We start from the raw sequence: 27292 nt of genomic DNA, 5'->3' as shown, positions 1-27292 counted from the left end.
GGGCGGCAGCACCAAAAAGAAAAAGGCCTTGCTCTCTCCCCCCCACACTCCCTAGCTTGAATAACGGGGAGCCTCGCTCCCGCTGAAGCGAACGGCAGCAGCACGGGTACACCGGGCCAAGTAGCCCCCTTCGACAGCGACCAGCCCCCTTTTACGACGCCGTGGTCTCAACTTACGGCCGAACTCAGCAACGGACACGTCGTCGGCAGGGGGCTGAGTCCGGCTGTTTCGGCCCCGCCCCCTTGGAAGGGCGCGCTGCCTCGCGCGCGGCTCCCATTGGCTGTCTCCCGGCTCGTGCCCTCCCGTCCCGTGCCCGCTTGTCACCCGGAGGGATGGGGATGGAGGGGGGGGTGTCACGTGACGCGGCGCCGTGAGTGCGGGGCCGGGGCGGGGGGGGACAGAGGGGAAGACAGCGCCGGCAGTGGCGTGGGGTCTGGGGTTGTCTGGGGGCAGGGAGCAAGGAGCAAGGAGCAAGGTCGGTGTCGGGTGCCGAGGATGAGGTGTCGGCTGCTGTGGCTGCTGTGCTGCGCCGCCGGATGGTGGGGCGCCGGCGGCAAAACGCTGCGGGGTGGCTTTGCCAGCGCCGCTGCCCGTCGGGAACCCTGGCGGCCCGTGGCACGGTTCCAGTTCCACGGTGGGTGCCTGGCGGCGGGAGGAGGTGGGAGGAAAGGGGAAGAGAGACAGAGACCGAGCGGTTGGCCGGCCCGGGCCCGTCCTCCGCCACTGTCCTGGGGAGGGCGAGGTGTGAGGAGCCGTTGGGGTGCCTCGCGGCGGCGCGCGGGGAAGCCGTTAGGGCGGCGGCCTGAGGGGACGAGGAGCGGCTGCGGGGTCAGCGCCACAGCTCTGCCGCCCGCCGGGACGTGGGGCGGGTCTGAGCCGCTCGCTCAGCTGGCGGTGAGGAGGAGGCTTGGGCAGCGTCCAGGCGGTAAGGAAGGGGGAGCTGGCAGCCGCCCGTCGTGCCACATCAACGGCGTCGCGGTTTGTCAGAGAATGATTAAGTGCCGCTGTGGGTACCCGCCTGCCTCCGAGTGCCTCCGGCGCGGTGTGTCCGGAGCATCTGGGAGAGGAGAGCAGAGGGCGTTTTAACTTAAGCGTGCATCTTTCTTTCCTTCCCGGAACTCCACAGGATGAGAGCGATGCTTGCTACTGCACGTCTGTCTTTCACATCGCTGGGTGTCAGCCTGTGTCAATGTAAATCCTCACCTGGCTATTCCCAATGTCTTTTCTTTCCTATGTTAATAACTCCATGTTAGCAGTAATTGCTGATGGTTAGCTAAGAGGCCTAGCAATGGACTAGAATCCCGTTAGAATGGCCACTGCAGAAATATGGGTTGGAAGTTACTCTCCTTGCTACAGAAGTCTTACTCTGCAAAAAGAGATGTATGCAGGCATGGTGAGTGCCATATACAGCGAGGCTGTGTTTGTCAGCATGGTTTTCCTATTCACTTAGCTTTTGGAAGCTTAGAATCATAGAATTGGCTGGGTTGGAAGGGACCTCAGAGATCATCGAGTCCAACCCTTGAACCACCGTTGCGGTTGCTAGACCATGGCACTGAGTGCCACATCCAGTCTCTTTTTAAATATCTCCAGGGACGGAGAATCCACTGCTTCCCTGGGCAGCCCATTCCAATGCTTAATCACTCTCTCGGTAAAGAAATTCTTTCTAATATCTAACCTAAACTTCCCCTGGCACAACTTAAGACCGTGCCCTCTTGTCTTGTTGAAAGTCGTGTGGCAAAAGAGACCAATCCCCACCTGGCTACACCCTCCTTTCAGGGAGTTGTAGAGAGTGATGAGGTCTCCCCTGCGCCACCTCTTCTTTAGACTGAACAGCCCCAGCTCCCTCAGCCTCTCCTCACAGGGTCTGTCTCATAGTCTAATAGTTTAGACTATTTTATTTCTCAGCTTCATTGCAGAAGAGTTCTCTGGAATTTTTAAAAAGAATACTTATGTAAGCTTCCTCCCAGAGTGGAGGAGTAGTGTAAGAGGAAAACAAAAATGTTTGCAAGAAAAAAATCTAAGAGGCTGAAAGAAAATGTGACATCAACCAAGAAGAAATGGAATGTGACCTTCAAGCACTGGATGAGACATAATAGATAGAGTGGGGTTAGCTAGTGGAGTGACTTGAAAGAAGTTAATTATCACTGTCCTAGAAGATAATTGTAGAAGCTCTCTAAAAAGATAAAAGGGGAAAAAAAAAGTGCACTGCTTAAATCTGAAAAAGAATGTTAAGAGAGAATGTTAAGGAAAGAGAGTTAAGGAGAGTTTTTTTAAGTGTTTAGATCCAACTAGTTCTACACCTTGATGTTGTGTATTTCCTTAGAAACATTCCTGTTTCTACATGATTACCCACAACTAAGCATTTTGAGGGATTAATGAAGCTATATATATGTGGGCTTTTTTTTTTTTTTTTAGAAACTTCAGGTAATTTTAAAAAATCTTTTATTAGCAACTTAGGTAAACCGTTGTCCATAAAACATTTTACAGATCCCAGGATCACCTTTTTGAGGTTTTATTTCAGCTTGTTCTGAACAGGCACACCTTCCTGCCAAAGCCTTATTTGAAGCTTGTAGTAGTCTATTGACTCACACCTAGCTGGTGCCTATATTAGGAGGGAAAGGAGATTGCTCTGACAGTTTAAAAAGCATGCAAAGTTTGCTTAAATTTGAATTAATTTCTGCTCTTGCAGTACTCGTGATTTTTTTTCTTTTTGTCTGTATTTTAATTTTCTTTTATAGATTTTCTTTTAATTTTTCATTTTCTTTTTGTCCTGTATTTAGGATACTGTTATATTAAGGAAGTCTCTGGCAATATATAATTAAGGAATTTTATCAAAATAAGTCTGAAGATTGTAGAATTACCTAGACAATTTGTGGCTAGTGAGCTTGTTCTAAAATGGCTAAAATATTTCCCTGTATTGAAGTGCTGCCTATAGGTGGACTGACACATTAGAGAATACTTTTGAAGTTTGATTTTCTTCATATCAATTTGATGTCTGTCATCACTAACTAAGTATCTTAGCTTGGTCCATAATATGGAGGTCCATTTACATAAGTTCATCTGGAATTAGACTCAAGAGCTACATTATGATGCTCATAATTGGGCTACAAAGGTCACAAAATAATAGACTTTGAACTGATTATTGAGACTGATTAAAGTGCAGTGGCTTTACTTGAAAAAAAATAAATTTGAGGTGGGAGGAAGGAAGAAAAAAACTCTCTGGAAGTCTGTTAGGAAAAAAAAAAAAAAAAAAAAAAAAGAGAGAGAGAGACCAAAAGAAAGGTTGTTAGTAGGAGAGAAGTTTAATGACATTTGGGTTATGGTACAGGTTTAAGTACCATCACAGAGACTTGTCATCTGTATTGGGTAAATGTGTTGTACAGAAATTGTTTCTGAAAAGGTATAAAAACTTAGGGAAAGTAGTTGTAGAAGTTGAGGAAATGAATTGAAGCTTTAGTAGTTTTGCATGCCAGAAATGCATGCCACGCTAGTATTTTGTTTATAACTGACATCAAAGCAGAGTAGTTGATTTTATTTTTTAAATATCAAGGTGATCATGCTGTTCTGTGTGTCAGAATCAAGAACGTAGCAGTAGCTGTGACAAAAGAAGCTAGACTTCACCTGTTCCAAGCACAGGAGTGGCAGAAGCTGCAGGACAGTATCCAAGATCACAGCTGTACAGAGAAGTTCTCTAAAGCTCAGCTGACAAGTGAGTTACTACTTTTTTCTTTACAAATTAAATTACTCATGTATTTAGAACTTTGTGAAGTTGTATGTACATTTAGAGTATTTGTTTCAGTGAATTTGGACTTTGCATCAACTTAAGTAAAAGAAGGACTCAGGTGTTCTGTAATTAAAAATGATTACAAGGAAATGTAATTGCTTTGTTTGCATCATTTCAGAAGACTTTGTAAGTTATGATTTAGTATACTGCTGGAAAAAGAACAATCCTTGACAAATAATGACTTTAGTGCAAGCAGCCAAACAGTTTTAGTCTCATGCTCTCACTTGTACACAACTTGGAAATACACACATTTGGCTGAAATTCTCATTTACTCATTCAGAGATTTTCTATAACTCTGCTTGAAGAAAGTCTCGTTTTTCTTTTGTTTTTTTCATCTCAAAACTTTTCCTAAGGAATACTATGTCAAGTATATGAAAGTATTTACAAAGAATACCACTATAAAATGAAACTGGAACACTTAGAGAATGTAAATATTTGAGACAGTCAAATTTAAATTTTGAATTGTGACTTTTTTTGAAGCTTGGTACAGTTACCTCTGACCTGAAGTAAATGCTTGTAAAGTGGAAGTATGTAGCCCAAGTACATAGTAAAGGGTAATTTTATACCTGAAAACATATTTTCTCTTTTTTTTTTTTTCCATAACCTAATAATTATTAGGGCTTTTTTCCACCCTGTCTGTAAGGTCAACTGCAAAAGTTAATCTAGGTTATGTTGCCTTACTTCATAACTTGCTTACATTATCATTTTACATTCTCTTACCCTTTAATTTTGTAATTTAATATTCATCACTAAGCCTCCCATTTGAAGGTTTTTAATATTTGAGCTGATAATTATGGTGGAACTGAATATACAGGTTATCTTCTTGTGTTTTGTTTATACAGGAACATTTCTCATTTGTCAGGAAGCTCCTGTTCTCTAATTCCATGGAATGACATTTTTCAAAGACAAGAAAACAAAAACAAAAAGATATTTTCATTTCCATGATAATGCAAACCTGTCACACGTTGATGTACTAAGCATGTAAGAAAGTTTTTAATACAATATAAAGGTGAACTAATTAGGATTAGGCTTAATGTGAGTATCCATCTAAAAACAAAAGTACATTAAAACATTAAAGCAATCGGTTATTTAGCTGGAAGAGAAGCTGAAATAATTGGCTTTGTACCTTTTATTGATTGTAATATTACTGAACCTATATAAAGCATAAATTTTATAATTAAGTTAATATAAATATATAAATATAACATAAATTAATATTAGTAACTTTATTCAAATACATTTTAAGTGAATATTCTTTTTTTTAAAAAATACCATTTTCTCTGTGTGACCTGAATCCCTAGAGTAACTAATTGATATGGAACATTGTCCTAGTTAAATCTTATACAGATATCACTTCTAAGGACACAGTTCTCTTACACTTGATCTGAGCTGGGCTTGAAATACTGCTGAAATGCCTAGCAGTCAGTCCATCACTCATGTCTGTCTCATCAGTGTACTCACTGTTTTTTTGCCACATTTAGGAATCACATGAGCACAGAGTAAGTTGGATCTGTTTGATCTTCGGCAGAATCAATTACATTTTTATTTTATCTTCATTTTCTGTGACTTAGCTTGCAGATCTGATGGAAAACTGATTAAATGCACTCCACATGATCCTTGGTCATGGTGCAGACAAGGCTGTCTCAGAACTCAGCTGAGAGCACAGATGGAGAGTAGAGCCACCCGTCAGCTGCAGCTGACATGAAGCACCGTATGAAGCTGTTTTTTAAAAATCTTGGAGTTTTGAAAGGTGTTTCACTTTGTGTATTTGATTGATAAGATACTTGGCTCCAGAGTGGAATGTTTGCCATTAGCTACACAAAACAAACTGCCTGTATTAGAACAGTTTTTCTGGTTCGTGTGTTGTCCAAATTTGTACTTTGTGACAACTGCTGCAAAGAGATGCATCATACATTTCTTCCTGGATCCAAGTGTTGATCAGTTTATGCCTTCAGAGAACACAAAAAGAATGTCCTGAAGTTGAAACAAGTTTATTTAAATTACATAAATGTTTTTTGCAGGTAGGATTCAAGTTCAATTTTGGTTTTAAATTTTGTCTGCAAAATATTTAAGCATAATGAGTTTGATGACGGTTGTTTTGCAAGTATGTCTGCAGCCTTTTCGTGTAGTAATGCTTTTGTATAAAAGCAGAAATAGTTTGTTTTTAGAATAGTTATGAATTTTTGTCTTACTCCTCATTCTTAGCTATTGTCATCTTAAACTAATACGGCAAATTAATAGATAATCCAGTCATTACATTGTTACTTCTTCTACAGAGATGGCTTTCATTAATTATTGAGCTGATTAGCACTTACGTTCAGTAATCAGTGTAACAGTATTTAAAATTCTTGCAGTTTCACTCAAATATACAGAGTCACAGATTTAATTTTCAGCAAGTGTTAATTTTGGAGAGATTGTGCAGTCACTTAATAGCTGCTTATAAGAAAAAAGAGTAGTAAGATCAGCGAGCAGATGAAACTTCAGTAGTTGCTTCCAAATGTGATCTGATTTGGAATATGCAATTTTATTAGTCAGTGGTCTCTGCCCTTAGACTAGAATAAATTTCACTAAGGTATTTTTCATAGTGTAGAAGTATCTGTTGGCTAATACAAAATAGCTAATACCATCAATATGGTACTAGAGGGCAGAAATGTGCTAAATATAAGAGTGTTTGCAGTTACAGGCTTCTGGCAGAAGGGAGCCCTCCCAGCCAACGCAAAAGCTGAGGAGGAACGTGGTATGTATCCTCACCAGTGTTTGCCTGCACCTCTTTAAAACAAAAGGCAAGAAGAGAAATCTAAGACTGGTTTCTATTATATGTAATTTGTAGCCTGTATATGATGTTGTGGATTTAAATTTTATCTTCAGTCAAATACGAGTTTTTGAAAAAAAAAATCTAACCCAGAATTTACTCCTTTGTTTGTTTTCTTCCAAAGTGACTGTGAACCACACAGAGCAAAATCTGACAGTGTCCCAGATTCCTTATCCGGAAACATGGTATGTGTTTTATGTAGACAAGTTTACCTGCGAGGAGAATTATTCTGAATCCGAGGATATTCAGTTTGAAATGATCTTACTAAACCCAGATGCAGAAGGGAATCCATTAGATCACTTTAGCGCAGGGGAATCGGGTAAGATTTTTTTTCTTAAAATTAGAATTTTAAGTTAAGGATCTGATCACAGAAATAAATCAGTACTTACTGTGCTTGGAAAAGTGTGGCACTGGGGAATGGATAGCAGAGTCTCTTATTTTTCAGATGCTACTTTCTCACAGAATAAAATTTAATTCATTTGCTGGTAGTACAGAAAACCTTCATTTTCTCTGGAGTGACTTTCCCAAAACTTGCCCAACTGGAAGCATAGATGCACAAGGAAAAGTAGTGCTGACATCTTTGCTAATAGGTGTTTTTGCCCTGATTAAATTGGAATCTTCTACTTCAATGTGAATTTTATCACTGATTTTAGTGGATTTACTTATATAATTTGTGAAATTCCTTATCTGTGTAAAATTTTATTCTCTGCAACCTGAGTACACACAGGATACAATAATTTGCCAATACAATTTCTGTTCAATGTTGTGGTCCTCCTTAGTTACAGGCCACAAATCACTTGAGGTATTTGTCAGTCCTGGTTTTATTTTATATAAGAAATGCAATTTTAAATACTTAGACCTGCAAAGAAAAACTTCTGGAAGTGATGCAAGACAGCAGCAGAATGAATGTGTATGTAAAACTGTGTGCTTTGGACAATCCAAAGCAACCTGGTCTGAGCTTCGTTGCAGTGCTTAGCTTCACTGCTCTGGGAGGGCTCAGCAAGATGTCCTTAACCTGGGCCTGCTGTAAGAGAAGAGCTCAGCAGGCTTAGACTGCCTTCATGTACAGATTTAACCTACATACCCAAAGCAGGCCTAATTGCTGTGCTAGGAAATAGCCTTCCTGGCTGTCATCCTTCGTCCCAAGGGGATGGAGAGGAACAAAGGCAGCTCCCATTTTGAAGGGAAAAGAATGCTCACAAGGAATGCTCAAATGAAACATTTTGCAGAATCTGTAAGAAAGTAGCACTGGTATTAATCTGTTTTCCAGGGCTTTTAAGTTGACCTACCTGTCTCTGTAACTTAATTGCGCTATAAACTTTATTGGTGGTTTCTTTTTGGTGAATTTTTAATCCAGAAGTGAGTTCTAGGTTGATGTGATTATTCTCAAAAAGCAGGACTAGCATTCTTTTGCTAAATCAAGAGGCAAAGCAGCTGTAAGATACCATGTGGGCCTTTAAAGTGGTGTACAGACCACTAGAGAGGCATCATCTATGTTAATGTTGTGGGAAGCCTTTGAATACTTCAAAAACCAAAACTGAACAGCTTGTGTGCTGAGGTGTATAAATGTGTTGGATGCCCTTAGTTAGATCTAACAAGTAGGAAACAGGATGAGCTTTAAGTGCCATGTCTGGCACTGTTGCTGTGGAACACCTGTGTTTATTCAGAATTAAAACCTGCAACGCTGCCAGGGATCCTGAAGTTACATGCCTGAGTCTCTCTCAAAGAACTGACAAGGATTTCTTCTCTCTCTCTCTCTCTCTCTCTTTTTTTTTTTTTTTTTTTTTTTTTTTTTCCCCAAATGCCTTTTCGGGGAATATTTGTTGTGCTGTTTCCATAGGGATGTGCAGCATAGAAACATTAGGGCATCAAAGCTTCATTTCTTGGTTCTTGTATAATTTAAAACTACATAATTTAAAACGGTTCTAGTTAGGTCACTTATTTTAGTTACTGAAGTTGTGGTCTGACACAGAGTATCTCATAATTAAATGGTCTATATGGGAAGTATAAGGAAGAACTGTAACTTTGTGATTAGGATATTTGTCTTGGGAAAGGAGGGCACCTGGCTTTTGATCCCTGGCAAGCCATCTTTTGTCATTTTATCTGGTAGGTATGGTTGGCATTTTTACAAAACACATGGTACTAGTGGAATGTAGGATTGCTAAGGGCAGCTGACCAGGTAGACAGACAGCATTTTGGTCATTGAAGTTAGGTGTTTCAAATTAAGGAACATCTGTTTTATTTACTCTGTCAACTCTAGGTTACTTGAAAGTCGGGAAAGTTAACAAAGACAGGTTGAAAATTACCCTTCTCTTGTTTGGTGGGTTGTTCTTTTTTATCAATTGTGTGTCAGTGCAACTTCCTCTTAAATGACTTTGGGCTCAAGCCAATCAGCCACAATCTGTCTTTGGTTAGGAGCAGCCCTCTATCCTAAATGTTTTAGTGTCTATTAAAAGCTAGTTGAGTTAAGGAGTTTTCCATGTGTACTCACTCATCAGAGTGAGAAGTAATTTATCTGCAGAATCCTTGCCTACTTCTGTAGGTCTTTTGAAACAGAGAGATAAATAATAAAAGATTTGATCTAAAAAAGCCATATATTTGCCAGTCATAGATCATGCTTTTGTGTAGATACACAAGATAAGCAGAGTGACCCTGAATGTTTTTTTTCAGGGTCTATATTATATTACACTCTTTTTGTTCCATTTCCGTGTGTGCATGTCCAACTTCATTAATTTTAGCGCCAGAAGCTACAGTCCTACCAGCTCTTCAGATTTCATCCATTTCTAATGTTTTTCAACTTAGATACTGAAATGTGCATAGCTGCTCTGTTGTAATCTGTGGGTGGAGCTGGTTTAAGTTCTTAGCAGAATTGGTTTGGTGCTGGAGGGAAAAGGTTGTTCAGAATCTGATTCTGTGAGCACCACTTGCTTTTGAGGAGAGTTGCAGAGGAAGAAAATATATTTCTTGTGGGAAATTTCTCTTTACCTGTTTTTGCTTATAGGTCAATGCTTTGACCTTTTGGGAGCTCATACAATGGGATCCAAAGCTTCTGGAAAACTGAAAAGATTTTCTGGTCTTCGGGGAAGCATTTTACAAGACTATGGTCAGACTGGAAAATAGAGGACTTCCAGTTTATAAATAATAAGAAAAACTTCTGGATTTTTTTTCAGAGTGGTGCAAAGAAATCCAAGCTGAGAACATAGTATTTTTCTCTGCTGCTTTTCTTTCCGTTTTTCTTTAAGAGTTTTCTGTCACTGTCAACTGTGTCTTGGACTACTTTGTATGGAGGAAGAGTGACACCCGGTGGTAAATAGATTCCACAGAAGGTTTTTTGAGTTTTGTTCATCTCAGGTCATGTGTTTAGAATCAAAACCAAAAAAAACCCAAAGAGCTAGAGAGTCTATTAATAAATATATTCTGACTGATGGGCTGCAATGGGCTACAATTGTTTTCTGTTTATCAAGAAGCTGCCACTTTATACTATTTCAGTAACTACTGCAAAGCTGCTTCTGTATCACAGATCACAGAATGTTATGGGTTGGAAGGGCCCTGGAAATATCATTGAGTCCAACCCCTCTGCCAGAGCAGTATCACCAAGTATAGGTCACACATGGCCAGGCAGGTTTTGAATGTCTCCAGGGGAGACTCCACAGCCTCACTGGGCAGCCTGTTCCAGTGTTCTGTCACCCTCACAGTGAAAAAGCTTTCCCTTATGTTTACATGGAACCTCCTATGATCCAGTTTGTACCCGTAACCCCTTGTCCTGTCATTGGATATCACTGAGAAGAGTCTACCATCATCCTTTACAGAATCTCTCCTACAGTCAGAAAAGGTGTTGTTAGATAAAAAATCCTTTCTCAGATCAAACAATAATCAGCTGTCTGGAAAAAAAAATCACTGACACTCTTGGGTAAAATAGGCTAGGATTTACTCATTTCAGCTGTAATACTACTTTTGGTTGACAGTTACTAAGTCTTTCCCAGTCATTATATGAAAACACATTTCACTTTAGTTATTTACAGACAGTATTAACCTTTCTTTGTAAAAACTAATCCGTATTTCTTTTTTCACAGGATTACATGAATTCTTTTTCCTGCTTGTCCTTGCATACTTTGTAACTGCTTGCATATATGCACAGTCCCTATGGCAAACACTTAAGAAGCGTGGACCTATGCATACTATACTAAAGGTGTTGACAATTGCATTACTGTTGCAGGCTGGTTCAGCTTTTGCCAACTACCTGCATTTCTCAAGGTATCTTTTTCTTATTTTTAGTTTTAGTCTTGAAAACATTCAGCCTTGGAAAACATTGACTTTATAGATCAGTACATGATTTTTCCTATGGTGATTGTGACAAAACATAGGACTGAACTTTTAGAATTGGGTCATTACCTAAGTGTATTTTAAGAGAGAATACATGTTTAAGACTCAAGTCACTTAAAAATACTGTATTGTATTATTTTATCAGTTATTCTAGAGATGGAATAGGAGCACCTTATATGGGAAGTCTGGCAGAATGTGAGTATGCTTATCTACTATTTCTTACACATTCCTACACATTAATCTGTATAATAAATGCTATTATTGGATTGGATTGTGATCTTGCACTATACCTCTGGACTTTATTATAAAATACCAAAAGCTGCTGTTCTGTAAAGCAAGTTTTATTCTGGATGTTAACAATAGTTGTGTTTAACATGTTAAATGATACCACAATTACATGATTTTTAAAAATATTTCTTGTCTGAAGATTCCATCTACAAACATTTAAACGTATGCCTATCCAATCAGTAAATGTTGCAATATTTTGAAAGCTTTTGCAGAGTTTGGATGATCTAGAGTAGCAAAGCTTTTTAGGAAATTTGATCCTATTATATGGAGTGTGTCATTTTACTTGCAAATTTAATGTTGCTTATAATGGAAAACTTTTACAGGAAAAATTATGTGATTACAGTGGTGCAAAAAATGCTTATGTAAAAAATTCAGGTTAACACTTTTTCTCCACTCTGCACAGATTTCTGAGTTCTCGTTGGAACTGAATTCCTGTAACATCCCTGCCCAAAATGCACTAATTTACTCTTGCTGGATTCTTCAGGGTTAAACATTGTTAGGGTTTTTTTTTTCTGTAATTGATGTTTAAAGCATTGGGAGGTTTTCACTAAGCAAATGTATTAGCTTGTAGCATCCCAAGAAAATAGTATTTTGATAGTGAGATAGCATTAGAGAGTAACAGCCTATATAGAAAAATATTTCCCTTCCTAGAATTCATTTAAAAGCTTGCAGTTGGAATTAACAGCCTCTTGATGGCACTTGGCACCACAGTAATTGCCTCTTTCTTGTTTTAACCATTTAAGTGAGCAGCTCCTTGCAGCCTGTCTTGCAACCGTACTATTAAACTTCCCCTCTTGTCTCTTGAAATAAGAGAGGTAGTTAGGGAGAGGCAGTTATGGAGGTAGTTAGGGAGATAGTCCTAACTCCTTCACAGTGACAAACCCAATGTTAACTGTCCAGCCAGAGTTGCCTTTTCCATTTTCTGTGTTTGTTTTGTAGTGAAGAGCCTACTTCTATTTGCTTAAAGCAAAGGTTAAGAATAAAGCAGTATGTTTTTAATAAATTACAAAGAGAGTTTTCCTTTCCCACTGTTTTTAAGATTTATAGTTCCCAAGCCAGTAAAAGAGCAGAAGTAATAGAAACATGGAAAGTTGCAATGTCAATTAAAATTCTGAAGAAGAGCTAATACCAAGTAATACAGTTTGAAGGTGGAAGGAGCTACCTTTTTTTCTGTATCAGAACAGCAATCCTAGTTAAAAGTAAATGGTAAAATACCTGTTGACCAGTGTGGCCAGAATTCCTTTCTAGAATCTTCTTCATATACTATCCCAAGGAATGAATCTTTTTCATGCCATCATTTCATCTTTACCATATATAAGGACCTGACCCTCAGTCTAATTTTTCACCCAAGTTAATCACATGAGCTATACAAGTAATGCAGGCACTCAAAAGCCTCACAAAAAATGATCTTTTCACTTTTGATAAGATCAAAATGTGAAAAGTCAAAGAATATTATCATACCTTTCAAATGGCAAAAAAAAGATGAATTGTGATGAAATCAGACAAATGTGGTATTAGTTATGTATCATGTGACTTAAGGCTCACCCTGGATATGGTGGGATTATTGTCATTTTAGAACTTTCTCTCAATGTTCTTACTTTCTGCCAAGGTGTGTAAGATGTCAAAGATAAAAGCTGGTGCTGAATTTTTGTCTTATACCATTCTGTCTGGAAATCCACTTGAATTGTTGACACACTGAAGCAGAGGAATAGCTGTATCGAAGATGTGATTGTGATATGATGCCTGGCTATAACTTATAGAGCAAGTTATCTTAAGGAGTGACAGAAAATAAAATGCTATTTAAAAAAAAAAACAAAACCCTAGCTTGGATTTGTGACACTGGTTTGATATGCCTTCAGTTCATGTAACATTTTTTTCTAGCAAGCACTGTCTCCTTAGCTAGCCTTGTAGAATAATTCCAAGATTATTTTGCCTAAAATCAGTGCCAGTTCATTTTATTAAAAAAAGAGCAAGTTTGTATTTAATAAAAGCTCTTGGCATTTCTTAAACAGTAAAGGTGTCTGAATACATTAAGAAGTATTTAAGCATCTAAACTGTGAGAATACCAGATGTATCCCAGGAATAATGTGTTCAGGTCTGTTTTATAACCACATTTTCTTAGTATTGCTGAGTATCAGGGAAATATTGTAGCTGGTCTCCATTTGACACACTTGTGTACCTATTAATCTCTGTACAGTGGTAACATTTTCTGTGCCACTATTTTTAGTAAGTGTGGAATTATATTTTGTAATATAGTCCAGTTGTATAAAAATAGAACTTTGCTTTTGTGACATAGAAATAGTTTTCTTGTATGTGATTGTGTAAGTGAGAATTACAAAAAGGAACAAATTTAATTGAGCTAAAATATTAAACAAGTGGGAAGAAAATACACATTGTTTTGTATAGTTCCCTATCTAGTTTCTGAACCAAATTTTCAGTTTACATCTCTGCTACATCAGGGCAGTAAGCCAGTTTATTTTCATGTCCAAATACCAAAAATTGTTTCAATCAAAAAAGTTTCAGTCAAAAACATTTCAGGTCTCAATCAGCCAGAAAGAAATCTTCAATTCTTTCTCCTGTCTGTAGTACTTCAGCAGGGCTAACAAGTAAAGGCTTTAATATATATTCTAGCTTGAAGTTTTCTTTATTCAGATACAGCTTCAAACACAGGTTTGAGACGCTGATTAAGAATGTAACTTTATGGAGTATGTGTTTATTGTTCCTAAACAGGGCAAAAAAATGGACAAAGCAAAGTGAGGCAAAGGTAGTTTGCATTTAATGAAATGAAGTGCATGCAAGTTGTTGCTCTAAATGAAGTTTGTGTCAGAGTTATTAATTATATTTTCCCCTTTAAGTATGTGAGAGTGGAATTTGTCCTAAATATGTGTGCTTTCTGTTGCAAGCTACTGCATCCTTAAGACAAAATGCAATTAGTTTAAAATACAATGCAGCTACCTGAGTTTTGAACAAAAGTTTTTCAGAGCAAAGAAAGAAATTCATTTCATCTTGTTTCATATTTGCTGTGTGATTAACATACATATGGCTTTAGTTCTTTAGCATTTATAAGTCTATTTATGCAGATGGATTCCTGAGTCCAGGCTTCTTTGACACAAGAGTGGGATTTGAAAGGATGTGGCATTGTGCCCATTTTGTTGCAGAACTGCTGCATAACTAGAGAAGAGCTGATAGTGATCTGTTTGGTCACTGGAAACTACTCAAAATACCCACTTTTTGTGGCAGGGCAACCTCAGCTACTCAAGTTATCATCAAAATTGTGACTAAAGGTGATAAGGAGGGGCAAATGTGTGTTCTTCATTTGTGGGTATATAGGAAGTTTCTCTTTGCTTTTAAAAAATCCTTTATTTATGTTGTGACTATGTTTGTTTTTCTTCTGTTTTCAATAGTGTGTGACATAGTCTCACAGATACAAATGCTGTATTTATTGTTGAGTCTCTGTATGGGTTGGACAGTAGGCAGAATGAAGAAATCTCATGGCAGACCTCTCCAGTGGGATTCTACTCCAACGTCTACTGGCATTGCTGTAGTAGTTGTTGTTACACAGGTTTGTATTTTACAGTCATACTGAAATATGCAGCTGCTGTTAAGCATGGCAGAACCATGAACCAACTAATTTCAATATTTTATGAGGGAAAGAGTATCAAGACTGGAAAAAAACCCACAGCATAATGTGCACCCAGTACCTCTAATAGTTAACACCACCTTCTCTTTACTTAAACAATTTAAAGTGTAGCTCCACAGTATGTTTTTGTTCATCAGTAAAACCACTTAAGAAGTTCCCACAGTTTTCCAAACTCCTGGTTGTGCCAGTTGTTCATAGCGTTATACTGTAAACCAGATCACTGGAATGATCTAGATTAGGGGAGGAAGAGAGATATTTCAGCACAGTCATTTTACTGATCTGATTTCTAATGTGGTCCTATAAATAGCTGTAAGCTGTACACCTGAGGAATTGTGAGCTGCATTGGGGGTGATGACAGGAAGCATGAGAGAAAAGATAAGAAAAGCTACTTTGAGAAATTCTTTCTGTCATGAAAAAAACCAAAACTAAATGCCCTTGTCCTTTTCCATAAACCACTCAAATAGGATGTCTAATGGTCTTTTCAATCAATGTGAAGGAATTCTTGAAAGTTTCATGTGCAGGATTGGTCTTGCAAATATACAAATGGTCTGACACATAATTTCATTCAAATATTTTCCATTAGTATAAATTAGAAAGTCAAGTAAACCAGTAGCTTAAAAGTAAATTGTAATGCAGATCATCCAACTTTGGTGGTGCCTTTTGTAAACAAATTTTTTTAAATCACAGCATAAAGACAAGATTCTGAAAGCCATTGAGAAAGAGAAGAGTAGAGATAAACTGCAGACAGTAATGAGGAAGAGATTATACTGGAGATTTTGTGTCATCTGAGTAGTATCTGTAATTAGCACTTGCTTCCAAACTAAATAAGTGGACTGCTAAAACATTAAGAATAGCTGGGAGCTGGCATTTCTTGCTAATTAACAATATAAACCAAAGGCTATTAAGGTCAATGGGGCTGTTGAAATTCAAAGATAGGTTCATTCCACCCTACTTTGACACTCATCTAGCACCAGAAATTTTACATGCTGCTAGGAGAGAAGACTCATAAGGTATTTTATTTTATTTTATTTTAATCATGCTTCTCCCCTTACACACATATGGGTGTGTTAGTACTCTGTCACTTGAGACTGGAAACTTTTTTTGTTGTTACTTCCTTTGTACTATACAGAGAAAGGACGCTCAGTGTCATCAGCAGCAGCTTGATCTTTTTTTTTTTTGGTTGTTACTTGTGGTAGAAATTGTGGCAGGTATCATACATATGTGCTGCTTCCGATTGTACTTGTCCATTACATATTTGTGTTGGCTTTTTGAACATCACTGGAGCACTGGCAGAGAGTTGGCTATCTCACTTTTACCCACAGAGGCACAGCTCTGTCACACCTCTCCTCCTGATACCATTGGGAATGTCAAGTTTAGCAGGAGTCTTGCAAGAACAGTACCTCATTGCCAGGGTGGCTTTGCAACCCCATCATGGTGTCTGCTGTCTCCAGTAAAAATTCCCTGACCCCAAGTGTGTCCTTGTCCCTTTTGGAGAGGAAGTTTTCTGTTGCATGGCTCAGTACATAAGAAATACACTTTCTGCCAGATTGCTTCTTAATACAGAATGTGGCTTTTGAGCTCAAGGGAGCAGGGCCCACAGTGTATTGACTCAGTCAAAGGTGGTGAGCTCAAGACTTCATTTTCTGAATTATTTTGTTGTTCGTTGGCCCGAGTAGATTGACATGGACCTGCTGTAACAGGACAATCAATAAGTACTTTTAATGGTTAAAAACATAGAATTCCCTCATCTCTGTCCTGCTCTTTGCCAAAGATTCTTATGAGAGCCAGCTTCCTCCCATGCCAGAGGTTGGACAGACTGTTCTGAGGACTTGCTGCGGAGGGTGCTGGAAACTTTATTCTAGTGCAGCAGATAGAGATTGAACCATGTTAATTTTATTGACATTCTTTACCACTTGCCTTCAGCTCATGTTCAGGGAAGTCAAAACAAGTGGACAGTGCCTGGGAAAACATGTTATTCTTAAACATAGCTGTGATTTTGACTGGCAAACGATCTGACCCTGTTTGCCTGGTACTAGTTCAAATTACTCGGCAAATATTCAGGGTTTTTTCTCCTCTCTGTACTGTTGCTATGGATTCTTCCTTTTAGTTCTTTTAGAAATGTCAGCGATTTTCCAGGCTGTGCTACACGCTACCATCAGTGTGGGGTGGACACAGCCTGCTAGTAAGCAAATCTCTTGCGGTCTTTGTGGCTGCAAAGAGGTGGCATCTCAAAGGCAGGACAAGTCTGCCATTCAACATCTCCCTTTGCCTTAACTTGTTCTTGATTTCAGCCTCCAAACAAAAGGTTCCCAGGCCACTCTGTATTAATTAAAGATTCCACTTTCTGCTGCTGAGACACAAACCTTGTTCAAAACTTTATTGGTGGCAGGCTGTTCCCATCACACAGGAGAGAGTGGTTCTAGAAAGATGGCTGATCACATTGAACCTGACCAAAATGACAGCATCTTACTGCATTAGACTTCACACTTCACAGGGCTTCTTAGGTACACCCCAAAGGTGCTTAGAATGAGCTCTGTCTCTGACCTTAGGATAGACCATTATTTTTGCTAACATCATATACTCAAGTACCCAAATGTCATATGATGCATGACATGAGATACTCAGTTACTAGATCTGTTTGGAAGCAGCTAGTTAATCCACTTTGTCTTGCTGCTGCTTTTAATTTCCCTTTTGCTTCTCCCTTCCCCTGGCCTCTGACAGATGATCTGTCCCATGAGAACCTGCCTGTACTGGAGATTGATAGGTTATCTTGGCTTGCCATAAAGTCAGTGTGCCATTGTGAAGGGGAGGAGGGGTTCTACCAGAACTGTTTCCTCATGACAAAAAGAAGAGTGTCTGGTTCATCACTGTGTGGATGTGGAGGTTCAGCTTGTATATCTGGAACATCAGGATTATGTCCATGGCAAACATTCCTCAAGCATTTGAAGAGGAAGACTAGTACTGGACAGTGGTTGGCGTCCACTGTAAGCCAAGATAAGTCAGAAGTATGTGCAGGTGAAATCAGGTATTTTGAACAGTGTGTTATGTAAGCAAGGATATGGTCTTTTTCTCCTTGATTTTATGTAGAAGCAGTTGTGGTCTTAACGTTGGACATAACTAGTGTGAGTCAGCTCTTCAGCTACCTAACTCAGCCAGTTCTTTTGTCAACAGCTTAAGTAGAGATGTTCTTCTGGGTGAAAATCAGGGTTTCCCCACCATTTCCTCTCAGAGCTCAAACATATTTTTGCTCACTGCCAACAAACAAATGTCTCTGGTATCCATCCCAGCAGGTTGGTATCTGGGTGTTTTTTCAGCTTGTTCCTGCTAACTGCAGCTAAGTGAGCTGATACGTAATTTTCTGTGGTCAAGGTAAAGGACCTCAGGGCTTATTTACCTTAATTTCCTAGGCATAGCCAATGAAAGAGATTTTGACTTCAAGATCATGCTTGTCTATGAAAACTCTTCCTTCATTGAGAAGAGATTGCCTAATCCTTTGTAACCTAGAAACACTCCAGAGCACAGATTGCTCTTTTAATAAGATCTGCTTACGGGATTACAGCGTTTCTCTGGTGAGTGAGAACAGGCCCAGCTCATAGTAAGAGCAGTGACACACATTCACCTTGTCTGAGTTTCCACTGTGTTGCACTGCCAGTTCCATCTCTGCCTCTAATGCCTCTGTCTTCTGCTTATTCTGGAATAATCTAATGAAACTGAAGGAAGCTGGACTCTGTGTTACTACACAGTCTTTGATCAACTGATTCTTGTGTTGTTTATACAGTTTACACTCTTTAAAAGGCTAGTCCCGAGCATACCCTGCTGCCAGACAGTGTTTTCTCATGAGGATTTGAACTTTGTTCTCATGATTCCTTTACTCCAGCTCATTGTCGTCTTCTCATGAAAGTCAGTTCCTTCTTTGCTCCTTCTTTGCTGCTACTATTGGTATAGTTAAGGAAAATTGAAACCCTTGTGAGCTCTGTTCTTTAAGGTTAAGCTATGCATGGGATCTACCTGAAATTTTTTCTTAAAGCAGTATCACAGTTTTCTCTGCATCAGCCTATATTCCCCCCCCAGAGGCATGCTTTTGTCAGGAAGTTTCAATTCATAGGTGAAGGCAGTATATGTCCAGTCTAGGGAAGTTAAATACTTCAGCTATTCCCAAGAGTAAATGTCAAAAAGGAAATACTCTGTACAAGACAGTAATGATTTTTTTTTCAAACAGTAGAACCCTTGTTTGTTGCCTAGGTGTGTTCTACCTGGACTGAAACAACTTCAGCGATAGTAACTCGCTGATTTCATGACAAAATCAGGGCTGTAGACACAGCTTCACCAAACACTTTCTTATTTCAGTCCTACTCTTTGACAGAATTCTGTCAAGTATTTGGATTTTTTGAAGACATCTGCTTGGAGCTATGCAGAAATTTAGTGCAATATTTGAAGCATGTTGGTCAGATTGTTTACAAGTAATCCATGATGTTCAAGAGGTGCATGCTTCATGTCTGTCCCTCTCCGATCCTTCCATTTTCCATCCAGGTAGTTGAGGGGTGACTGAAATGACAGTAGTCATGCTTGCTGTGTCATGGCCTATGTAAGGGAAGGGAAAAGCAAAGCAGCACTCTCTAAGGATATTCTGCATGAAAAAACTGATGAGACTCAAGAACACCAGGCTTTGGAAGGCACAGGTGGATTACCCAGTTTAAAAAAAAAAATTAATTTCAGTAAGCTTTTTGTTTATGTAGTTAATGCAGTGAGAACGCCTTTGAATGTGTTCAGAAAGGAATGTGAATAATTTAGATTTCTAAATTGAGGCATACAATGTCTGCTTCTGAAGGCCTTCAGAGCTGCCTCACTCATATAAATCAAATTTGCCTACCTTTCTTCAGAAAGCCTGCTTCATTAGACACCTGAAACCTAAGTGCAAGTTGGATGTGTGCAGTTGGTGGACTGGATTCCAGTATATATTCAAGTCTTTAAATGCCATTCAGCTGCTACACGATGCTGGAAGACTCTAAACTTTATAGGTATTCTAATTTGTAACGTTAACATTCCCAAAGTCATAAAAAGGTATTCTTTAGCAAAACCCAATATTTATGCAACAGGGCGGTGCCTACTTTCTGCCCAACTAAGACTGAGAAAGGCACTTCTTAGTCTGATTTTCCTTAGAGGATCTATCAATATTCTTTCTCACAGTGCCTCTACAGAATTGGATTCTGCTGAGAGTTAAGGAGGATTACTATTTTTCATGCAGTTATCTGTTGGCTAGAAAGTTTGTCCAGATGTTGGAACAGCATTTGGAACCTATGACACTCCCTTTCTTAGACCCTAGGAGGTTTCCAAGCCAGTTGCTTGCAGAGCCAGGCTCACTCAGAGTTTCTGACCTAGCTGATGTTGAATTCTTTTCTCCACAATGGCACAGCTTCAATAGAAGGGGTGGAGAGTGGCCCACCCAAGAACAGCCTATAGCCTGGCAGTTGGTGCACTCTCCAAGGAGGTGGGAGATGGGAGCTGGATATCCTTTAGGCAAGGGAGGGAATTGTGGGAGATCGAAGTTCAACCTGGGTGAATGTTTGAGCCTTCAGGCTATTGTATAAAAGGGGCAGCAGCACCACCCTCTTACTTCCCCATCTTTAAAAAGAAAAGTGAATCCTGTTAGGATTTTGAAAGAAAAGGCGTAGTCGCCTGCCTTTGAAACAAGCTTTACAGGTTGTGGATCCCAAGTGGAAGGAGACACCTCCCTGTAGCTCTGTGGAATCATTTCAGTGGGCTTCCTGCTGAGTAGGCCAACTATTTAACTAGGTGATTATTTTTAATCTTATGCTAAGGTTTCTTCTGCCCAAATTAGAGGAAACTCGTCAAAGTTTCTAAAAGTTACAGAATGCAAAAAGTGAGACTTTGTTCCTATTAGTTGCACTTGGAATATTAGGTAGTGCTAAAAAGCAGTTGAGGCTGGGGGGAGGGAGTTGTGTAACATGGCAGTCTCCAACAGAGACCAGTTGTGTAGATAATTTGATCTGTGTCGGGAAGATTAGTTGAGGTTTAGCATAACCCTGTTTATTCTAAATGTACTTCTCTGTTGTTATTCCTTTACAGACCTTTTTATTAATTTGGGAGCAGTTTGAAGACACAAATCACCACAGCTACCATTCACACCATGGCTTAGCAAGTGGACTGCTTATTGGCCTCAGAGTTTGCCTAGCTTTAACACTGGCTGCTGGTCTTTACCAAGTTATCACAGTGGAGAGGAGCACGCTGAAAAGGGAGTTCTATATCACCTTTGCCAAAGTATGGGTTACATCAGGGAAACTAATCCCTGCTGCTGTAAATATAATTGTGGCATGCAGTTGACTGAAGCACAAAACTCTTTTCCATCCTAAGAAAGCTAATGCTTAAATGTCTGATTTGATTAAATTGCACCCTGTCATCATGCTCTGAGTAGTCATGTTAATTTGACAAGAGTTTAGAGCTTTTTTAAACAGAAATCCCACCTTTCATTGTGTGGTTTTCATTCTGTTGATTGAAAATTAAACAATGGGTTCATAAAATAGATAGAAATGTAAATGCAGTTCCTCTAACTGTCATCTCTTTCTTTTAAACTGGCATGTAGTCATTTATAACTTATACTCATCTTCTTTTTCAGGCCTGCATTCTCTGGTTTTTGTGCCACCCATGTCTTGCAACCATTTCTGTAATATTCAGAGAATATCAAAGAGAAAAGGTATGTACAGGCAAGATAAAAGAGATGGAATTTGAATAGTAGTTGTTCTTCATGTTCAGTGTTTGTTAGCAAACTCATGCTCTTAGGCTGTTAATCTTATGACCCCAAAGCAACTTGAAAAGTCTTAGTCACACAGCTCTCATTGATGCTAACGTGAGTCATATTTTACAAAGGCATAGAGGGTTTGAATCATCCGAGGGTAATCATTCCTAAGTTAAGGAGGGGAGGTGTGATTGTTAAAGGAAAATGTGGAGGGGGTGTTTTGTTTTATTGTTTGCTTGTTTGTTTTTTAATTAAAAACACCTTGGGGATTCTTCTAACAAAGCTTGTAGAAAGATAAATCGGTGGATTTTTTTTGTTGTTGTTTGCTTTTTAGTCTTCGTTCTTTTAAAGCTTTGTATAGCTAAATAGGTCAGGAAACCTGTAGCTGAACAGTATTCTTTAGCTTAAGAAATCTGTCCAAATAGGTAGTTCAGTTTGTGAGTTCTAGACAGTTAAAAGCAAAGGTGGACTCACCTTTGGGTTTCTTATTTGCTTAAAAATACTGGGATTTGGAGAACTTGTGTATGGAGCTGCCGTTCTTAGGTGATTGACTGCCTTCTTTTGGGGCAGCTTCTTCTCTTTGTAGCTACAACTATCTGTTCATTTTTTGAAACTGAGCTTTTATTTGTGTAAAGGAAAGGGAAAAAAGGAAAAGGTTCCTCTAAAAACATGTAGTGAAATGCCACATTTGATTTTTAAATAAATAAATCTAGGAAGGGAAGAAAGAAAAAGACTCCTCTGCGTGTACTCACAGAGAGAGTGTTTATTGTATCTTATGAAAACATCATCAGGGCAGGGGGACAATTATTAGAGGTAGGATCAGTAAAAGAAGCTTTTGCAAAATTTTTTGATTTTTAGTTTACTGAAGAGATTGCAGTTGTTCTGCACTTGAATTTGGTCAAGTTTAACCAGTGTGTGCAGCTTCAGTTCCTAAATTTTGTTAATTTAGTTGTGTGTCGTTCAGATGCATTTTAATATAATGAAGAAATGCATGATCAATTAATACCATCTTTGTTTAAGAAAAAAAAACCATGTCTATTTTCGGACATTCATACACAAACTGAGACTTCTACTCTTTCTCAGGAAGAGTAGTTAACCTTTTACATCTTTTACAGATTAATAAACTTGCACCCAAAAGAGGTCTGGTTAAGTGGATCTGCTAAATCACTGTCCTCACAGCTCCATGATTGTGCTAGTGCAAAGTGTTCAGGCTTTCCCCCCCCACCACCCTGCTGTGTTTGTTGTAAGAACAGAATATCTAAACATCACCTCTGCTTGTGAAACTGCATGGGTGGTGAATTGCAAGCCTGAAATTCCCCAGAAAGAGACTGCCAGAAGGGTTCTGTGACTTGCCTAGGGCTATCTGCTGATTTAAAAACACCCAGGTGTGAGAGTCTGAATCCTGGGTTTGAGATCCATGTTCAAATCTTTTGGAACTGCAGCAGCCATGAAAAGTTTTAAAGTTAAACCTCAAGCACATACACAGAATGCTGATAGAAATTTATTTTGTGTTGTTTGGTGTTTTGGGGGTTTTTTCTACTTACTTTTTCCTTTTCTCTCTTTTTTCTCTCTCTCTTTTTTTTTTTTTTTTGTTTGTTTTGTTTTGTTTTGTTTTGTTTTGTTTTTCTTGTTGTTTGTTTTTTGTTTTGTTTTTGCTTGTTTGCTTGTTTCTAGATTATTACCATAGGTGTTATCCTTTGTCAGTGCATCTCCATGGTTATCCTATACAGACTTTTTCTATCTCATAGTCTATACTGGGAAGTATCGTCACTGTCATCAGTGACATTGCCACTAACAGTATCCTCTGGACATAAAAACCGACATCACTTCTGAGATGTTTAGGAAGAATACATTTTGTAATGAATGTGCAATAATGACCTAAATATGCAGGTATCTTTGTCACAGGTGTGTGATACATTGGTTTTACTAGAAGACTGAGTGATAGTATCAGAGCACTTCACAGACCTTTGGTTTGACGAGATCCCTAGATTAATCTGTTAAAGGTATTGTGGAATGGAAAAATCCATAATGTGGGTAGTTTTATAAATATTGTTTATGTGTAGCATGTGGTGCTGAGCTGTATCAAAAGTACAGTGTATGTTTTCTCTCCCATTCACAGCCACAAAAAATGTCCTTGCTTTATATCAATACTAGGCTTGCAGGTCTTATATAAAATGCAGCTCTTAAAGCATCTGCAAGCTCAGACAAGTCTGAAATAGGCCAGTTGTGAAATTGGTGTGATGTGTAACAATGAGTACACATTCTTTTATTCTAATGCTTTAAAGAAAATGCATTTTTCGTATAAGAGAAGGGGAAACAAAAGAGGGAGAGTCCTCTAGAAAACACATGTAAAATGTTCAAAACTGACAGCAAGAAACTTTTCTTTATTATTGGTGTATAAGAAAAGCCTTTTTTACAACTGATGTTCATAGTGATTAAAATTGTTTTGGGAATGAAAATAGTGTTTATATCTCCTTTGAAAAAAAATGTAACTAAAGATTTCATCCAGTAGTGAAGGTTTAAACAGTGTTCAAGGCTTAGAAGACATAGCAACATAAAGTTAGTTAAAACAGCAGGCTCACATCTTTAAAGAAAAAAAAAGAGGCAAAGAAAATGGAATGGGTGATATGGTACTAGAATTTTAATCCTGATATAATTCATTTCTGTTACATTGAGGATTCAATCATAATTAAGCCATATACACAGATTAAATTAACAGAAGCATTTCAAATAAATGTTGGTTTCAGTCATCAACTACCCATGAATTCCTGCCCAAGGATACTTAATCAGGATTAAATTTTCTATGAATAATTGAAAAACAAAATACTCACTGGATTTGTTATAATCCATGTTGGCACTGGGTTCTAAGTAGTTGCCATCTACCATCCATTGTAACAAAGCCATACTACTTTGTGATGCCCTAGCATTCCAAAAGCCAGTGTAAAAATATACTTTACTGAAGTGCCTATTTATTATGATTAAATCATGCTGAGTTGTTATTTTTCCATCAGAATAAGAATATACCTATTGCCATTGTGACTGGAATCTTTCTGTTTGGATTTAGTTTTAGTATTTGTCAGATTTCAGACTGTCTTCATACATATGTGTTTCTTCACAACTTGGATATTATTTTCTAGTAAATGAATGTTTCTTCATAATAGTGTGTATTATGTCTCTGTGAAAATGTGAAGACACTGGAGCTCTAGCTTTAAAACAGCTCCATTCACATTTGCCTCAGCTGCAAGCATAGTTGAAACATAAGTCGTTCCATTTTAGTTTAGAGGCAAAACTAGACATTTGCCTTTGACTAAGGCAAAATGGCAACATGACAAAGTTGCTCATTAAATCATCTCCTTTCTTATTGTTTGTAATTCAGATCAAGAATGGCAGGTTGAGGCTGGAAAAGATGAGATATTATGATTTCACACAATCTTCAGAATGATTAAAAGATTAATTATTACATTCCTCTGATAACCACACAAAAATATTATTGGTTAAAACTTCTGTCTTTATTTCACTGCTTATCTCTGTACTTTTCATCTTCTCAAGAAAAAAGCATCCTGTTTTTGATAAGTCTCCAATAATGCAGTGGAAGAGTTCTATCTGTCCTCATGTATAAGACATGAAATTCGTGCATTAAATAGAATTTTTTGATAGACACTGGAACTTCTTTACAGTTTATGATCTGTCGTGATAAAAGTTTTAATCTATGCACAAAAAAAAGCCTGTATGTGACTTTCAGAAGAGGCACTCTGTTTTATTCTTCAGGAGTATTTTCTTACTTCCTGCTGACTTCAGTCTGTCAGTTTTAAGGTAAATGGTGTCTTAATTTCACCTTATAAATATACCCTACAACAATCCATAAAATGAATTTATAGCCATTCTCAGTGTAAATATGAAGCACAAGATGTTGTCTCCTAAGCTTTTCCAGATTGCCCCAGAAGTCAACAGCCATCATTATCCTTTCTTAGTTTGGCATGGAATCCAATTATTTGAAAATAAAATTCTAATTTTGCTATTACGGTAACTATAGCAGTTAAGTATCACTTTCTCATGGTAAGCAGTAAAAAGGACATGCATTTCTACCCAAATCTATTAGCTTTCTTTCATAACCAATGCTGTCCAGTTTTATGTTATTAAATGATTAACATGTACTGTAGCAGTAGGTCAGTATTGCTGCAGTAATATTCAGGGTGTTAGTTAATTCGGTACAGGGGGTTTTTTTGGGAGAGTCTTCAAGTATGACTAATTTACAAAGCTTCATACTTACCTGTGCTCTAGCTTGAAGCTCACTGCCTCTGGATCCTGCCTGAAGAGTGGTTTAAATACGTAAAAGCCTATCTCTTCATCCTGACTTACATCTTCTGTGAGGCCAGCTGATAAGACCTTGCTTTTTTCACGCTTACTCACACTGTTACCCATTTTATCAATTTGGTTTCATAACCTCATCTTGAAAGAATAGCTTCCAGCTTTCTTTCAATTGTCTTTGATCAGTGCATCCTGAGTGGAAAACTCTTTTTTTCTAAAACGTGCTTTCCGTCACAAAAATGAAAAAATGTTTTCTGTCACAAGCTGGGGCTCTTGCTGTTCTGGTTTGATGCATACATCTGAAGAACTCACGACGCACTCCGTAGCAACCACACATTAGCTGGGAGCTGGTGCAGCCCCGGTGTGTCAGTGCCCAAGGAGTTCTTGTGGAGAGCTGCAGCAACTCCAGGCTTCCTGCCCCCTGGCTGCTGCCAGGACCGACCCGTGGTGTCCCCAAAGGCAGCGTTGCCACTGCTGACCGTGCTGAACAGCACTGTTCAGTTGGGGTCAAATGACAACATCTCACATGTGAGTTTCTGTGTGTTACGTGGTTTTGGTTTAAATAAAGTTGCAGTTAGAGAGTCTACTGATTCTGTCACCCCCGTGTTTCGGTGCTCAGAAAAGCTAAGTGTATATTGACACAACTGCAAAAGAAAGTTGTTTGTGCTCTGAAGAAATACATTTCTGTGTGTGAGAGGGCATCTCCTTGCCAGCCATTGCCTTTTCTACTGGCACAGATGCCAGTTTGCATCAATTATGATTTATTGGCTTGGGGGGGAGGATCTCTCTTCAGGAGAAAAGAGGGTGAGATCACCAACACAGTCTACGAGACCCCCCACAAGCTGTGAGGAGGGATCATCTTGTATTGCTCCCAAGCAGCCAAGTGGAGATTGGAACACAAGTCCCCTAAGCTGTTTGCTCCCCTTCTGTGTTGAATGTGTTTATTGTACATTTATTTAAAGTGCTTCAGATAGGAAGATGAATATTTACAATTAAATATATGTAAATACAAGTGGTAAGGCTTGATTGGAAAAATATCAAGTTTCTAATACATATGACTGTACTAAGACCTCCCACACAAGACAAACATTTATAGTCTGATCTGATGAATATTCTCTTCTGGTGCCTGTGCCAATGGAGAGCCATGGAAGTATCAAAGTCTTTTTGTTTGCATCTCGACCCTCTACAGAACTGGAAGAGTATTTTATTTTATTTGGCTTTAGTTTATTCCGTGCAGTGTTTTGTCTCTCGTTGATACTTTTTAGAGAATACAATAAGGGTTTATTGGGCTGGCCAAAGCTGATGTTATGCTGTACCTTTTAACTCTTCTTGAGTGACTAGGCAGTGTACAAAGGGCTGGTGATCCTTACAAGTGTCAAATAT

General features: G+C 38.6%; 1 protein-coding gene across 2 annotated transcripts; it reads left to right on the top strand.

Annotated features, from left to right (window-relative positions):
* The first annotated feature begins 329 nt into the window (after window positions 1-329).
* On the top strand, window positions 330-27132 carry GPR180 (G protein-coupled receptor 180). 2 transcript variants are annotated; one of them, XM_030469317.1, is made up of 9 exons: window positions 330-370; window positions 3576-3709; window positions 6721-6915; window positions 10670-10850; window positions 11065-11114; window positions 14612-14769; window positions 20935-21126; window positions 21482-21559; window positions 23276-27132. In XM_030469317.1, exons 1-9 carry the CDS (start codon window positions 333-335, stop codon window positions 23432-23434), a joined length of 1185 nt encoding a protein of 394 aa, XP_030325177.1. In that variant the 5' UTR covers window positions 330-332; the 3' UTR covers window positions 23435-27132. The 2 variants fall into 2 exon arrangements, with proteins under 2 accessions (XP_030325177.1, XP_030325176.1); XM_030469316.1 differs by lacking the exon at window positions 330-370 and adding an exon at window positions 472-634 and having other exon boundaries at window positions 3551-3709.
* Window positions 27133-27292: the final 160 nt, after the last annotated feature.

This window comes from Calypte anna, chromosome 1, assembly GCF_003957555.1.
Source record: "Calypte anna isolate BGI_N300 chromosome 1, bCalAnn1_v1.p, whole genome shotgun sequence".
Taxonomy (NCBI): domain Eukaryota; kingdom Metazoa; phylum Chordata; class Aves; order Apodiformes; family Trochilidae; genus Calypte; species Calypte anna.
Note: the sequence above shows the minus strand (reverse complement) of the source record. Positions and strands in the feature narration are given on the sequence as shown.

Coding starts and splice junctions, on each gene's coding strand:
- GPR180 (XM_030469316.1), top strand. CDS start 496: ATGAGGTGTCGGCTGCTGTGGCTGCTGTGCTGCGCCGCCGGATGGTGG. Junction 6,916..10,669: donor CTTTAGCGCAGGGGAATCGG/GTAAGATTTTTT, acceptor CTTTTTTCACAG/GATTACATGAATTCTTTTTC. Junction 11,115..14,611: donor TATGGGAAGTCTGGCAGAAT/GTGAGTATGCTT, acceptor TGTTTTCAATAG/TGTGTGACATAGTCTCACAG.